The 16,093-nt window shown below is 50.9% G+C and overlaps 1 protein-coding gene across 23 annotated transcripts in view; it reads left to right on the plus strand.

Moving 5' to 3' along the window:
* The window catches only part of Mical3 (microtubule associated monooxygenase, calponin and LIM domain containing 3), a 213,499-nt gene that overhangs the window by 163,280 nt on the left and 34,126 nt on the right, over window positions 1-16,093 (plus strand). For 17 of the 23 annotated variants that reach the window (XR_015439521.1, XR_015439526.1, XM_087182171.1 and 14 more), the window contains 3 exons: window positions 7,718-7,977; window positions 11,782-11,919; window positions 13,091-13,153. Coding sequence is in view for 21 of the 23 variants with exons in the window: in XM_087182171.1 (XP_087038297.1) it covers window positions 7,718-7,977; window positions 11,782-11,919; window positions 13,091-13,153 (461 nt within the window). In the remaining 2 variants the exon portion in view is untranslated. Of the gene's footprint in view, window positions 1-7,717; window positions 7,978-9,757; window positions 9,848-11,781; window positions 11,920-13,090; window positions 13,154-16,093 lie in introns of all 23 variants that reach the window. The other 6 variants (XM_021249434.2, XM_087182235.1, XM_087182237.1 and 3 more) reach the window with 5 other exon arrangements.

Genomic DNA, 16,093 nt, shown 5'->3' on the forward strand with positions numbered 1-16,093 from the left:
GAATTCGGCACAAGCAAGCACTTGGGGGTTTTTTGGTTTTTTATTGTTATTTTGGTTTTTTTTCAGTAGTGGAGATTGAACCCAGGGCCTTCACAATGAGCTATGTCCACTGCCCTTTTTGATCTATTATATTTCATTTTGAGACAGAGTCTTGTTAAGTCACTAAATTGCCCAGTCTGGGCTTGAACTTGTGATGCTCCTGCCTCAGCCTCCTGGAGTGTTGGGATTGCAGGCTTGCACTACCACACCCAGCTTACCTGTGAGTTATTTTGTGTGGTGCTGTCTGCATTTGGTCATCCTCACAGGAATCTGTAAAATAGATAAGAGCATGTATTTTGTCATCTGATAGGTAAGGAAACAGGTAGCAGCTGAGATTCCAATTCTCCCTGCGTTCAAACCCAGGATTTTTTCAGTTTTCCTGCTGCCTGTGATCTATTCCCTTCCATTTTATCTAAGTCAGCATCAGCCATCATATCACCTTGTAGATCTATACATAATGCAGGTATCTCTCACTAAATAGGGCAGAGCCAGTAAAGATTACATCTACAAAACGAATTGAATATGCGTACCGTGTCTTTAGCAGTTTGTTAATCATTGAGAAAGTAACAGAAAAGACCGAAGCCACAGACTGTTGTTTGCAAATTCATTGGCAGGAAGAGATTTTCACACAGAGAGAAAAGCAGAGTGCCACTGAGGGGCAAGGTAGTGCCACGGAAGGAGCCCTGGGTTTGGATTAGGGTAACTTTCTTTCTTTTTTATTTATTTATTTATTTTTTGGTACTGGGGATCAAACTCGGGACCTTGTGTTTTCGGGGCAGGGAGTGGAACCACTGAGCTAAATCCCCGGCCCGATTGGATTGGGGTAACTTAACCTACGAGTTCACTGTGCAGTCTCAGGGAAGCCCCCTCACATCTCTGGTGTGTTTTTTGGTTACTGCAAGTAAAGATGGGGGGAGCAGAAACCTGGGGTGTCCCAGGGGCCACAAGCAGGTGGTTTTATGCTTAGCCAGTTCCAGTGTTCAGGTCTGTTTAACTGGGTGATACCTTTGGAGGCTGTGCACACTCTGACCCCTACAAGAGACCAGCATCTGTTGTTTTGCCCTCGGAGCTTCCAGTGTCAGTAGAGATGGGTGTCTGCTAAGGCGGGAGGGTAACAAAAGAAAGGGTGATCATCCTTTGGTTGGTTGAGCTTGACGATTCGGTGTCCCCTCACACACCGGGCACTTTGGCGGGATAGAAAGATGTGTAGGGATGAAGACAGCGGCACACTTTAAGGCCTAAGAACATTTTTCAATGAGTGTTTGCTGGCAGTTGCTTCTAGCTGCATCCCTCCTGCCCCGGTGTAGACACCCCCTGGATGAACCACTCCAGGCCGGCCCCGCAGAATGCTCCCCCATGCATTCTAGGGCAGCCTCCCCTTGGTACCTGCAGTTCTGAAGCCTCAGTAATTGCAAGTCACTGTCATATAACTCAGCATCACCTCCAGAGCACCCTTGAGCTGCGGCCCACCCTCCTACACTCAAATGGGGGTGCAGTCTCAGCACCACCGTGTGGTGGGGATGGTAGCCCATATGTCCCAGCGTGCTGATAAACCCTAGAGCAGAATGGAGGGTGCATCTGAGTTAAACATGAAGTCAGTCAGCATCTGTAAGGCGCAACAAGTGCCTTGTCATTTAAATTTGAATTAAAATATAAAAGGCAAGTGCCGAGGATATACCTCAGTGGTAGAGTGCTTGCCAAGCCCTATATGCAAGGCCTTGGGTTCCATCCCCAGCACCACAAAAAGGAAAAAGGAAAAATTTTTAAAGGATCTTTTTAGAAAAAGGCAGTGATAATAACAACAACAAATTTGCATCAGGTGCTATACAGGGTGAAAAATAGTCTCTTGAAAGTAGGGAGCCCGGAGGAAGTAGCTACAGGCTTTGCCACAGGAAACAGTCCAAGTGCTGTTTCCTCCTTCCCTGCAGCACGAGGCAGGAAGCAGGTGCCCTTTCAGTCCTCAGTGCTCCTGGAAGAGATGTGAGGCTAGAAGTTGAGAAGTGGCGTGATTTTAAGGACTCATCCACTCCAGCCCAGGAACTCCCATTCCATTGTTTCAGGGAACTCACCCCAGTCACCTGCTGCCGAAGGCAGTGAGTGTGATGTTTCAGAATGCGGCTTTAGACCTGGACTTAAAACCCAGGTGTACTACCTACTGGAGGGAGGCAAGTGACTTAACTGCTCTGTGCCTCAGTTTCTTCACCCGCAAAGGGCACTGTCCTTCATAACTTACTGTGAGGATTAAATCAAATAAAGCTGCTGACACTATCCAGCACACAGTGGTCACCAAGTAAATGAGAGCGATTGCTGTTGCTATTGTGTCTCATAGGTCCCCGCAGAGTGCAGGTGGCAGGCCAGGGATTTTTTGCATTGGTTCCCTTAAATGGTAGGTTAAGGGCTAGGAATTGGTTGTGGCCCAAACTCACCATGCCCTGCCCACCTTGGTGACCAGACCCTTCATATCTCCAAACCACCCAGAGGTCCTGCTAAACAGCAGCTGCTGGCCTGAGATACTGATTCCCACACTGTGGGGTAAAGCCCAACAGTTTTCATTTTAAACAGTTCCTAGGTGCTGCTCTAAAGTTTCTAAGTTTCCCCACCTAGGACATTTAGTGAAAAACTAGTTCCTAGTCCCTCCCTGAGGATGTGTACAGAGAGGCTGGGAAAGTCTGCTTTTGTTTTTGTTTGTTTATTTGTTTTTGGTACTAGGAATTGATCTCAGGGCCTTGGGCTTGCCAGGCAGCCGCTGTGCCACTGAGCTACATCCCTGGCCCAAGGAAAGTCTGCTTTTAACAGACATCCTGGGTGGGTCTCATTATAGATTCATGATGGAGTTCACACAGGGACCTACGAATCTGCGGCCACATCACTGACTCTCCACCTAGGCCTAGGCAGCTGCCTGACCATCCTCCCAGGTGTCTGCTGGAGTAGAGTCAGGAAACAGCGCTTCTGTTTTCTGTGGCAAGACCAAGCGGCCAACGATGAGAGAACCAGCTCTGGGATCTAAGCACAGGTTTTCACTGACTGCCTGTTGGAAGGGATTTGTTCCACAAGGAGGACAGCATGCGCAGTGCCCAGCTGGTGGTCTTCTTAGTGTTTATAGATTTGTGACTCTAGAGGATCATCAGTGAGCGCTGGAGCAAGGAGGTTGTTTGCAGAGAGGGCAGCCATCTGCTGAAGGGTCCCTTGATTGGCCAGCCCTCCATCAGAATAGCACTACAAAGAAGTCATTCCCGTGGGCTAATGGTGAATAAATGGGAATTCCTGCCTGTTCCTCTCCTGCCTTACCCCCTCTTGCCCACGGAGGCAGTAACATGAACTGCAGGTGACAGGATGTTGGGCTCAGCACACATGAGATTTCCACTCTGAAGATTGCCGAGTGATACACCTTTCTTCCACCTGCTCAGCAGTGCAGTGTTCATGGGGTTGTCAGGGCAGGTGGGACCAAGGACATGGCCAAGCAGGACAGCAAGTTGCAGTCTCTGGTTAGAAAAGCAGAAGCCGTGAGTCTCGTTTTCCTCTGACAATTGCCCAGGAGCTTAGGGGGCCCCATGTAGAGCCTGCCTTATGCAGGGTGGGGGCTGCCTCAGTTCCTATCCACACCTTCTAAGGGGAGATCCCGGGCCTGGATCACAACACACTTCCTGGGCTTGCTGCCCTGAATGCCAGCATCAAACCACTCTTAGGTTCTTGGAGAACCACCAAAGAGGGTACAACATGGTGCTGTGTGGATGTCACTGAGAATGTGACCCCTCACACCCATGATCCAGCTTCCTTAAGCTGCAGTTGCCTCATTTGTAAAAATAGAAATAATATTCTCCCTTATCTGAAATGTTTGGAACCAGAAGTGTTTCAGATTCCAGAGTTTTTCAGAGTTTGAAATATTTCCATAGACCTCACAGTTGAGTAATCCTGAATCCAAAACTCTGAAATCTGAAGTGCTCCAGAATCCAATTTTTTTTTTTTGAGAATCATATTGGCACTCAGGAAATTTTAGGCCTTCAAGTTTTGAGTTAGGAATGTTCAGCCTATAATGATAAGTGTACCCTGGAGTGTAGTTGAGTGAGCAAATCCAGAGGAAGTGCCTTGGTGGAGAAAATGAACCAAAAACAGAAAAAAGAATTAAGAGAGGAAGGGCCACATGCCGCAGAGTCCATCCTTGCGGCTCTGTTGCCTCCCCTGAAAGACTGTTGCCCCCCCTGAAAGACTGTTGCCCTTGGCTGTTCCCCAAGAGAGTACAGACCACATCAGTCTCACAGGATGCCATATTGTTCCAGGGCAAAAACAGATGCCTGCTGTGAGAGGAAGATAACCTTGAGGGCTGGCCTTTCTGGCACTCATCTCTACTACAAGACTGTACACTGAGGAAATGCCCTGTCTTCCTATAAGGAGGAAGAAATTGGTCATCTGTATTGTATTTTGTCCCCTGGTACAGTGACTGTCTCTGCTTAACAAGTTTCCAGGCTATAGTGCAAGGGAGTCTGCCTCGCTACAGATTCCTCCCTCCACTGCGCCCAGAGATTCAGGACTGGGCCAGCCAGGTATGCTGGATGAACCTTGCTGTGCTAGATTTATACTGCAGATCTTGCATGATGTAGGTGGCCTGGTCAGCCTGAGAAACTGCCCCAGGTCCTGTGAAAATGACACCCTGGAAAGGACCAGTTATTGCACCTTCTGGGTCTCCTTGTTCTGCATACAGAGAGGAAGGCTGGCTGGCCTTTGTCAGATATCCAGGAGAAGTAGCAGAGTCTCCTGGAAGTGGGCTGAGCTAGGAGCTTATGAAGAGAGGCAGGGGTTGACCTTACCACTCTTTTTGCATGTCCCGTGTGCCTCTCTTGTGGTCCTTGAGCTGTCATAAAACTAGCTGGAGTGGCACTGATAGCCATGAGTGGGCCTCATTATCCTCCTGACAGGGGATTTATTCATTACCACATCATTCACAGTGCAGCAGGCCCAAGACATGGCACGGGCACGGACCCCCCTGTACTGAGGCCTCTCCTAGGAAGCTGCGGCCCAGGGCCTTCCAGCCTGCTGACCATGGGGAGCCCTGAATAAACTGAGGGGCGCCCTCAGCCACGGAGGAGGGAAGGATGCCCTTCCCTCTGCCCACCAAAGGCTTAAGATGAGCACTGAGGCCTCCTCATCCATATTTCATGTTTGAGCAATATAAAATGACATGAACTGGGTTGCAGTCATTAATGAGAAAATGAACTAATGAAAACACAAAGAGCAAATTTAATGCAGGTAAAGAAAATACTGGAAAGCCAGCTGCCTGGCTTTTCATGGTCCAATCCTTATGTTACCTGTTTTTTTGTGGGTTTTTTTGGTACCGGGGATCGAACTTGGGTCCTTACGCCATGTTACCTGTTTTGTGGTACTGGGGATTGAACTCAGGACCTTGCACTTGGGAAGCAAGTGGCAGTACTACTGAGTTAAATCCCTGGCCCATGTTAACTGTTTTAAACTGCCTCCTCCTAGCCCTCTGCTCACTGCACTTCTGCTCTGCCTTGCTTCATCTTAAGATGTTTGCATCTTATCTCCCTCTGGGTTTTTGGTTTTTGGTTTGTTTTTTTTTATTGAGACAGGGCCTCGCTGTGTACCCCAGGCTGGCCTCAAACTAGCAGCAATACTCCTCCCTCAGCCTCCCAAGTGCTGGGATCACAGGCATGTGCCACCACGTGCGCCACCACATGCGCCACCATGCCCAGCTGAGAATGAGGATCTTTTCTAGACCATCATTGTGTATGATGTTTAGCAAGTGCACTATAAGTAGAAATCACTCAGTAAGTTTTGCTTGGGTGAATGAATGGAGAGCAAGATTTACCAAACTGAGCTTGCAATAAGCATCCTGCTCTTTCTGTCTCTTGTCCACTGGCTTAGCCTGAGTGGTTACTCAGAAATGTTTACTAAATGCATGCATGAATATGTAGATGAGTCACCAAGCCAGTGGAGAGCTAGAACTCCAGAGTGTAACCCAGGTATGATGAGAATAAGTGGTTCCTAACCTTCACAGCATTCCTGTGAGGCAGGTATTAATTACATGACCTCCTGAGGTCTCATCCCCAGAACAGCAGAGCCAGTGTGGCACTGGGAGGGGGTGGCCAAGGAGAGAAGAACATAGGTGGAGTCTAAGAAACTACCCAACCTGGAGCTTCCGTGGTCCTGCTTCAGTGCAGTCAAGCAGCACTGCTTTCTTGCTGCCGATGTGTGACAGTACACACAGATTATCACTCACCCCTGCCCCGGTGTTTTGAGTTTTCATTGTGAGTCTTACATAGGCAGTGAACTGGCTGGTTGATAGTCCATGTGGTTGATCTCAGTCTCTAGGTCAGCCAGTACTGAGTGACCCAAAACCTGTACCCTAGATCATATCCTTGATCTTCCTGGTTTACCACCCCCATACTGAGACTACAAGCTTTAGTGAGTCCTCTCCCTGGGTCCCATTGTTAGACTCCACCCAGGCCCCAGGCAGACAAAGGTCCTCTCTACCATGGTATCGGGAGAACATGACGGGGGTGGGGGTGGGGTGGGGGTTAGAGTTTACCTCCCTGGAGTCGAGGACAAGGCCAGACCTCTCTTTGGGCATGGTTAGTATTTCCCCTGCACAGCACTGTAGCACTCAAAGTAAACGCCATGGTCTCACCACTGCCTGTGCTTGGGCTGTACTCTCTCACACCCAGATGGGCTGGGAGGAAACCTGCCTGGGCAGAGAGGACCCCACCTTCACAGGAAGTTGAGGCTGGGCTTGGCACTCCATCATGCTTTATTGTGACAGCCACATCGTCCGCAGCCCAGTCAAGTGTACACTCTTCACAGAGGGCAAAGTCTTCTGAAAAAGATGCTTTGGGGATTATGAGACCACTGTACTTCTCCAGGAGAGCCCAAGGCACGGAAGAGGATGGGATTTTATTCATGTCCTTCCTGTCTTCTTCCTCAGCAGGGCCAGGAAGAGGGCATCCTAGAAGGTGGGGTTGGATTTTGGCTTCTGTAAATTCTCCCATGCAGTGCAGCCTCTGTGCCAAACCATGAGCTGAGCTGGCATGGGCTGTGAGGGCACAGGTGTGAAGAGTACCCGCCTGTCAGGTGTGTAGCCCCTGTGTGCAGGGCCTTTCCCAGCAGCCTCTGTGCCACGGTGTGCGGTGGGCAAGACCTCACCTACCACTTGCCTGTGTATGCAGCTCAGGAATTGGCACATGGTGGAGTCTCAGGGAGCCCATGAAATCTAGAAGCTGCTTCCTCCAGCACTGGTTGCTTGGCAGCCTCTGGCAGCTCCTTCTCCATTCCCATCAGGCTATGGTTCTGAGAAACTGCTGACTGACCCAAGTAGAGTAGAATTGACTTCCTCAAATGGGTCGAGGTGAAGGAGGGTTTTTCTCTCCATTCTGGAAGCCTGGGGTTATGGGTTTATAACAAAACCAGTCCGTCACTCCCACTGTGCCATCCAGGCCCTCTGTGAACCCTAACTCTGTGGTCGTGGTGTTCTCTTGGCTGTTGGCCTGAGTGAGTTCGTGTAGGCGCTCACTCAGATGTGTGTGGCATCCTGTTCCCCCCAACCCTCTCTTTCTGGCCAGGGAGGAACATGCTCAGCTGGTGCTTTGCTGGGACGCTTTGGCTCTGAACCATCCCCTCCTCTGTGTTTCGTCCTTCCCTCACTCAGCCGTGTGGTTGCTTTTGACAGCAGTTCCGAGTCAGAGATGGAGGAGGAGGAGGAAGAGGAGGAGGAGGAGGAGGAGGACCAGCTGCCCACCTCTGACCTGGGCGGGGTTCCTTGGAAGGAGGCTGTGCGGATCCACGCCCTTCTGAAAGGAAGGAGTGAAGAAGAGCTGGAGGCCTCCAAGAGCTTTGAGCCTGGGGAAGAGGAGGAAGAAGAGGAAGAATATGAAGAAGAGGAGGAGGAGGAGGAGGAGGAGGAGGAGGAGGAGGAAGCATCCAGTGAAGGTTAGAAAAGTCTATCCTGCCATCCCTGACCCTGTCCCACTTAGGCATCCTGAAGGTGTCAGTGGCTTGGAGTCACACAGATGCCTCCCACAGAGCCCGAGACCCTGTCTCCAGCCACTCCTACCCTTGGGTACAGGGCAGCCCATGGCAGTAGGAGTCATTCCATTACTCACATTGATATTGTTTATTGGAAGTGGCAGTCAGGAACCAGTCCAAAGACTGTTCAAATTAAGTTATTCATTCCTTCTCATTTTCTTTTTTTTGCCTTTAGTTTCAATTAGAGAAATTACTTAGAATGAAGCAAGGGAATTGTTCTTTCTTGAAGAGTCCCTGATTCCTAGTCTTGGATGATGGAGGCTGTTGTGAGCTTAGCTGCCCATTGGACGGGGTTCCCTCAATACTCAGAGTAGTGCTTGGGGCCAGAAGTCCTAGGAGGAACTTAGGTTCAGTAGTCAGTCATTTTAGTTGGTTCTAAAATATTCTCTTGCCTTGGGCACAGGATTTTTTTATTCTGTACCTCTCTCTGGCTCTCTGCCTGCCAGTGACAAGGAAACCAATTTCTGGGCCCCTCTGCCTGCCTGTGTAGAGAAAGATGATTGTACTTCCCTGTCCTGTCCACACAGGGCACCCGTGGGTGGTAAGGAAGGAACCAAGGCAGGTGGAGACTGGATTGTCCAGACAAAGACCATGCTCCATGGAGGTGGAGGGCATGGAGCTGAGAGCAAGGACACAGGCCTTCACATTCCTGAGCCCCAGGAATGCGACAGAAGAGCAGATTAATAGTGCCCCACACAGGAGACTTGGCACACGGTTGCCCTGCTGCTCCTGGGCTTCTCTTTGCATTTCCTGGAATTTGACATGCCCACCCCAGGGGCTGTTTCTCTGGCACCACAAGGCCCATGCCTTCCCAGACACAGGGTTCATGTTTCCAAGCCACTCCCTGGAGGGATCTAAGACAATGATCCTGACAAGGCAAGGTGGATGGGAAGAGAGTATCCCCGACCCTGACCCAGGGGCCCGGCGTTGGTCTGAGTGTTCAGGGTCAGAGCACCTCCTCAGAAGCTTCTAGAAAGCTTCCCTGCCGAGCCTCTCCGCTCCAAAGGTGGAGGCCCATGCTGGGACAGGGTCCCCTGCAAAGCTGGTGGCCTGTGCCCCCACCAGTCGGTTTCATGAGACACAAGTAAGGTCTGCATGAGAAGGAGCCCCAGACCCTTGCTGGAACCTGAGTTCTCTCTGCTCAGCTGCATCTACAGAGGCTCAGCGCCACCTCCATATCCCTGCTGTCAGAGAAGTGAGCCTGTTCATGACTAAAGCAGGGAAAGGTATTTTGTTCATGCTATCCCAGAAGTCATTATCTCCACGTGACCATTAATGCTTAGTGGCTTTTAACCCTGACACAGCTTAGGGTCAAAGCTTGACCATTCCCTCTTTAGGAGAGTGCAACCACCTTTCTCTCCTGAAGACAATTTCCTGGTCTTGGACCTAAGGGCAAGACCATACCTGTAGGGAGCAGAGTTTGAACTAGAAAAACACATACTGACAAATTCAGCCCGACTCTAAACATTCCCAGTTGAGACCCTGTGTCCCCAGCTTGGAGTGTGTGTTGTCTACTGGGCAGCAGACTTTGATGCCTGTGTGGGCAGCAACAGACACTCCTGCCGTGCAGCTGAAGATAACTCTGCTCTCTTCTCTTTCCTTCCCTCCATTCCCTTTTCTCTCCATTTGTCCCCCTGCGGGATTCTTGATGGTGTTTGTGGGTATCTGGCTCCCCCTGCTGTAGAAGGGGAGTATTGCCCCTGGGACAGAGAACTCCTGCAAAGCCAGTGGCTCCAGCATCTCTCAAAGGAAGAAGAAACGGGTACACGTAAAGGTACCCATTTTGCCCCCTGCCCGCCTTTACCCTAGCTCCCTAGCAACCATCCAGAATATGCCTCCAAGAGCAGGTCCCACATGAAAAGATCTGTGAAGAGGTGGGCCAGGGCTTTCCATGTACTTAGCTGGCGCCTGGCCCAGGCCCAGCCTTCCCAGGCAAAGTACAGAGGAGCCTGTGGGTCGGCAGCCACAGAAGACTCCAGGAGAGTGTGCAACGTGGCCTCCTCTCTACCCCTGTAGGTTTTGCTGCAAGTTCTTCTTCCCAGTTAGGATTGAGCTTCTTCTCTAAGGCGGAGGGCCTCACAGCGTGGCCGCAGCTCTTCCCTCACCTTCACAGGTGCCTTTAGCATTTCTCTGAGAAAGGACGAAACGCTGGCTTCATGCCATTGCTAAGTCCCCAAGGTTGCACATGTTAACAGGAAGCAGAACTTTACTCATGGAGGAGACTCACTTTCTTCTCTTGTTGCTTCAAAGGTGAGGAAAGGCCTTGCCTTTTTTACTTTGACTTACCTTCCACAGTCCTAAGGCGACTTTGCTGTGATTCGGCCCCTCTAGCACCATAGGGACACGTAGGTCAGCCTTGCAAAGAGTGCACAAATCCGTGAAAACCAGCTGCTCCGATCAGGAGCTCGTGAGAGGTCAACACCCTCACATGACAGGCAGCAGTTGGCATCCACACTGAGGCTCTCACTGGTGCTCACTGCCCATGTCGCTTCCCCTGCTCCAAGCTAAGAGGTTGTTATCGCAGTGATTGACACTGCAAAGCCAGGCTGCCCGGTTGGGTTGCTGAAGGAAGAGGAACAAACACTTCCAGATGGAAGCGGCTCCTGGCAGGAACCTCAGAGCCCCTCAAATTGGGTGGCACCTGCTCTTGATGCCTAAACAGCCATCCTCCTCCCCACATTGTGTCCCCTCTCCCCAAGTCACGGCTCCCCCCTCTATCTTAACCCAACCGTGCGGCATGATCCAAGCACTAACAGCAGGGCCTCACAGGACAGGGACTGCCTGCCAATTCCATGGGCTCTGGCAGCAAGGATAACTGGAAGGGACCAGTGGTGAGTTTGCATCTGGTAGAGGAACGAGGTCTCGTGTCCAGGGAGCTACTCGGGGCACCAAGTGAAGTTTTAAGTGGAAAGGCTTTGATCACAGAAGAAGTAGAAGGATCATTCTCATGTCTACTCTGAACCCCCAGAAATTTGGGGTTTTACAGGATAGAGTTCTGCTCTCTCTCCCAGCCTGCCCCTCCTCTGATTCCGTCATCCTCCCACATGTCCCAGTCCCAGACCTGGCATGCAGCATGAGGCCTCTCGGAGAAGGGGACTTTTCTCTGGTAGCAGTTCTTCCTGCAGGAGCTAACCACCAAAGTACCCACAGAGCACATTTCTGTCCCGTGTAAGTTGGCTGGCTCCATCCCGTCACAGCTCTCTTGTCACTTCTCAGAGGAGAAGCTGTCAGCCTGGCAGGTGGTGGTAAGCACCTTGCCATGTGGCCACAGAAGGGCCACAGGTGACGTCTCCTACAGGTCTGTACTCTGCTAGTGACCGCTGAGTCCGCAGGACCCCTGGAGGGATGGCCCTCGGAGGCCAGTTGTAATCTGCTTTTTCCCCACATTGGCATTTGGGTCCCTCAGATGCACCTTAGGATGAAAAGAGCATCAGACTCTGTATTTGGAGGTGGACTGTGTGCTTTTCTTTATTGAAATTAGTAGTATATATTAAGCTTTAAATGATTAAATCAAACTGAATGAGAAGTGTGTGTGTGCCAGCACAAATTCTCAATTTTTATCTCTTTCTAATTCATACTGCTCCTGGCAGCTGCTATAACTTTTCTATTTCCTTTCCTTTGGTGTTTCGTCCCCTCCTCCCCTTGACTGTTTATTTTCCCATTCCCTGCTCCCTCTCATCTCTTCCATCCTTTGAACCTGGTCACTAGCTGGGAACCACAGGCTACAGCAAATCATAAATCCAGCGGATCCCTTGGCGATCCAGGCCGATGTGCACTGGACACACATTCGTGAGAAAGAGGAGGAGGAGAGGATGGTCCCGACCTCCGAGTCCTCCACTTCTAGAGGTAACTGCCTGGAGACCCAAGGCCTGGTGCACCTCGAGCACCTCCGCCCTCCATCCCCTCCCACTACTGCAGAGGACCTTTCTACTAGTGCAAAACCACCAGCTTGATCAAAGCAGGAGCCCATACAAGAGTGCATTTTCCTGATGTTAACCCGACCGCTGCCTTGGCCTCTCCTTCAAGGATATGTAAAGTTCTTTATGGAATAAGAGGTTTCAGTCTTTCTCCACTGATGCAAAACAGTAATACAAACCTGACCTAGGAAAAAATGGGCTTTTTCTTATTTTGAGACAGAGTCTTGCTATGTAGTCTAGGCTGGCCTTGAACTTGTGGCAATCCTCCTGCCTCAGCCTCTTGAGTGATGGGATTATAGGCATGTGCCACCATGCCCAGCTCCTTAGCTCCTTGGCAGATTCTTCTTCCACTCTGTAGAGGTGCTGGTGCTTTCCCTGCGGAGTGAGCTTGATGTGACCGTGCATGGCAGGCAGGGGAGGGGAGCATATTTTAAGTGAAGTCAAAAGAGACGTGTATGAGGGTGGCTCTTAAGTCACTATTATTTTCAACTGTAGGTTTCGGCCGAGGTGGTCTGTGTTTCCTAGTCAGATGAAAATGTGCCCTGTTCAGGCTGGTTTTAAGGAATATCAGTAAAAGAGAGAGGAGTCTGGGGGGGACTGGTGGCTGCGTGTCGTCCTCAGCTGAGTTGGCGTCCTTTCCTCTGGCTCCCTTAGCTTTGTGTACTCCTCGGGCTGTTGCAAACCACAGTTTACAAAAGGTGTTCACAAAAGGATGCTTCCTGCCCTGGGGAAAGAAGCTCAGCCTTTCATGGGACATTTCTCCCTTGCAGCCCCAGATCTTGCCAGGAGGCGAGACCAGCCTCCACTGATGACTTTTGCAACACTATAGATGCCCAGCAGCTGTGCAGAGGGTGACGAGAGCCACTGCTGGACCCGGACAGCCCTGCCACCCTCCCCGGGCTCCTCTCCTCTTTCCCTTCCCTGAGTGCCCATCACACAGGCTCCCAGTGGATCGTCACCCCTTGTTGGTGATGGACAGGCCTGTGTTTGTGACATCGTCTCAGCCTCTCTTCTGTTTGGACTTCAGGATTGACCCAGCCCTCTTCACTGGGAACTCTGACTGCTGTGTAACTCTGGTTTATCATCTGTTTTCAATTCAGTGCCCGGCCTCCCCTCCATACGCCATGCAGCAGTGCAGGCCTGGCTGGAGACGGTCTCCGGAGGTAGTCTGGTGATGTTGGATCTCCCCCACTCACAGTAACCTCTCTCTCTAGGTGGCTCTGCTGATGCCTTAACACTAGAACCCGGGTCCCGCCACAGGTGCATGTGAGGGTGGAGCCAGAGGCGGGTGGGCACTGCATGCCTCACCCGGCAGCCTTCCTGCATGGGCCAGAAGCGCCTCCCACTCCCCAGGGCCACGGAGAAGGACAGAGACAGCCTTCTATTCATAGAGGTTAGGATAGAGGCCACTGCTGAGGGAGCCTTTTTTGCATACATTTCAAATCTATAGAAATTAAGTTGGGTGACAATTGGTGTGAAAACCAGAAGAATCATAATATTCCATAGAGCTACAGAGCTATCAGAGTATCAGAGAAGGAAATAGGCAAAAGTCAGGGAGGTGTAATGGAGAAATGACCAGAGCAGAGGTCAGGGCAGCGTGCTGTGCAGCTAGAGCATGATGCTCTCAGCTGGGTCTCCAGACTGAGCTACAGGTGTCTCTTTAAGCACTAACACCAAAAGATAATCCAGAAACCTTAGCTGTCTTAAATTTTTCTGGAAACACATTCCTCCATGAAGAGCTGCTGGTATTTTGGGCAGTCGGTTGTTCCATTGGGGTGTTCAGTGTCCTTGGCCTCTGCCCTCTCAGTGCTGTGCAGTGCCCATGCCCACCCCAGTCACCATGACAGCCAGAGACTGTGCATTCCCAAGCACTGCCTGAGGAAGGGTGGCATTGCTTCCTGGCGGGGAACCGCGGTACTTCTGGGATGGACTGGCACGTGTGGATCTTCCCAGCCCAGCCTGCTGTCCTCGGCCATGGCAGAACACACACGGATGGGAGGGCCATCTCAGACCCTGAGAGAGTGCCACTGATGTCCAAATGAGCTGGCCCGGAGCCGTCAGCCTCACGACACAAACTGCTGGGACCCTAGTTAGTGTACACCCCAGGTGATGGGACAGGCCAAGGGAGTGGACTTCTCCCCACCTGGCCACGGAAGTGAAGACCATTCCTGGCTTTCATAGCGTGTGGCCGCTTCTAGCACTGTGCTCTGCACCCTAACCTGGATTCCATCCCCAGTCCATCGCTCAGGCTGCATCTCCTTCGGCATCTGCTGCTGCTGCTGCTGCTGCTGCTGCATCAGTAGTTCTTCTTTTTGTTTTTTGATATGTGTGATAATCATTCTTTTCAAGGTCCTTAAGGAATGTTGCCCCCTCCCACACTCACCCCTCCGGCTCTGTGGCAGACATTTCTTAGGAGCTCCAAACTGGAGAACCTGTGAAGGACCGAGGGCCCGGGACAGGGACAGGCTAACCGAGGGGCAGACTGGGGAGTCCTGGGAGGGGCCTCTTCCAGCTCACTTGCCCACAAGAGTGTGAGATGACCACCTCCACGCCAGGCACCCTCTGATTCATCCAAGCAAATGTTTCAGGCACAGAGCCTTGATCCAGAAGAGGAATTTGACATATTCTGACCCACCGGGTCTTTTGTTCTCAGACGTGGTATAGTGCAGCGATGAGCTTGCTGCCCGTGTGCAAAGCTCAAGTTGGAGGAGAGGTCCATGGAAGACTCTGCTGCTTTTTGGTGGGACTTTTGTTTGTCCCACTCAGAAGTCCTGCTCCATGGTGCTTGGTGAGCTGTCTTTGAGTGGCCAGAAGCAGTGTGGTCATTCAAAGGCTTTAACTGTGGAATTAACTGAGTGGTCTTCCCAAGTATTTCCCCCCAAATGCTCTTACTATAGGAGACACCTTGGCTCTGGCTGCTCTGGTGTCCCAGAAGGACAAGTGTAGCATTAATCATTCACCAACCCAGAATGTAGCCTGAAGCGCGCCCATCCTGAACCCTAGACTGTCTAGTACATCCCAAACTGTTTTACATAGTTCTCTAAAAACTAGATTTGAACCAGCATCTTATACATGTGCATAAAAGATAAGTATACAGCTTAAGAAGTTATTTTTAGGTGTTGTTGTTGTCGTTGTTTTGAAACAAGGTCTTGCTATGTAGTTCAGACTGGCCTTGAACTCACTGTGTAGCCCTGGCTGGTCTGGAACTTGCAGCGTTCCTCCTGCTTCAGCCTTCCAAGTGCTGAGATTACAAGCATGCACCAGCATGCCTGTTTTAAGGAACTATTAAGGAAACAAAAACTTGTATAACTGCTGTCTGGGTCAGAAAATAAAATATTCCCAGCATCTTGGAGGTGCCCTTCCTAGTCACAGTCTTCCCTTCGTTCATCCCCAAAGGAAGTCTTTTCGTGAGTTTCGTTGTAATCTGACCTCAGTGGGCACCTGCACCATTGTGGCCACACTGTACCGATGCTGAAGTGCTGGAGGCAGTGGCAAGGCTGGGCTGCAGCTGTAGGACAGCTCGCCATTATGTGGATTGCCCTCTCCCACTTGCAGTGCTGCTTTCTAAGAAATTCACCTGGAGTCTAATACTCCTGTGTCTTAGGCATGTAATCAGTTTTGTTTTCTTTTCCCTGTTTAAAGAGAGAGAGAGAGAGAGCACTCGAGACTGGGGCTGTAACTCAGAGCTCCTGCCTAGGATGTGTGAGGCCCTGGGTTCCATCCCTAACATTGTTAGGGGGAAAGAAGAAAGACAGACAGACTGCTTCAGCCAGTTCCTCTGCTCTCTAGCTTGCCTTGGGCCTCAGGCCTCAGAACCCATCTCCTGAAATGAAACTGTAGAAGAGACTGGAAGGTGGCTGTGCTTGGAACACTAGAGGAAGCCACAGGGGCCCTGGTAGCCCCCATGTGGCTCCTCCTCTGCCCTAGTGCCACAGGCTCAGTAGTGGAGCCTGGACAGATGTGGCAGGAGGGAGCCTGGCCTCATTTGGCAGCACTGGAAGACTCCTCTTGAGTCCAGGAAAGGAACTTTACATATCCCTGCAATCCCCCCACACACACTTGGACATTTCTCCATATTCTCACAGGAAAAGCCTCTGCCAGCA

The sequence above is a fragment of the Heterocephalus glaber genome, unplaced genomic scaffold, assembly GCF_053883595.1.
Source record: "Heterocephalus glaber isolate CG9 unplaced genomic scaffold, H.glaber_assembly_v1.0 deba00000281, whole genome shotgun sequence".
NCBI lineage: Eukaryota > Metazoa > Chordata > Mammalia > Rodentia > Bathyergidae > Heterocephalus > Heterocephalus glaber.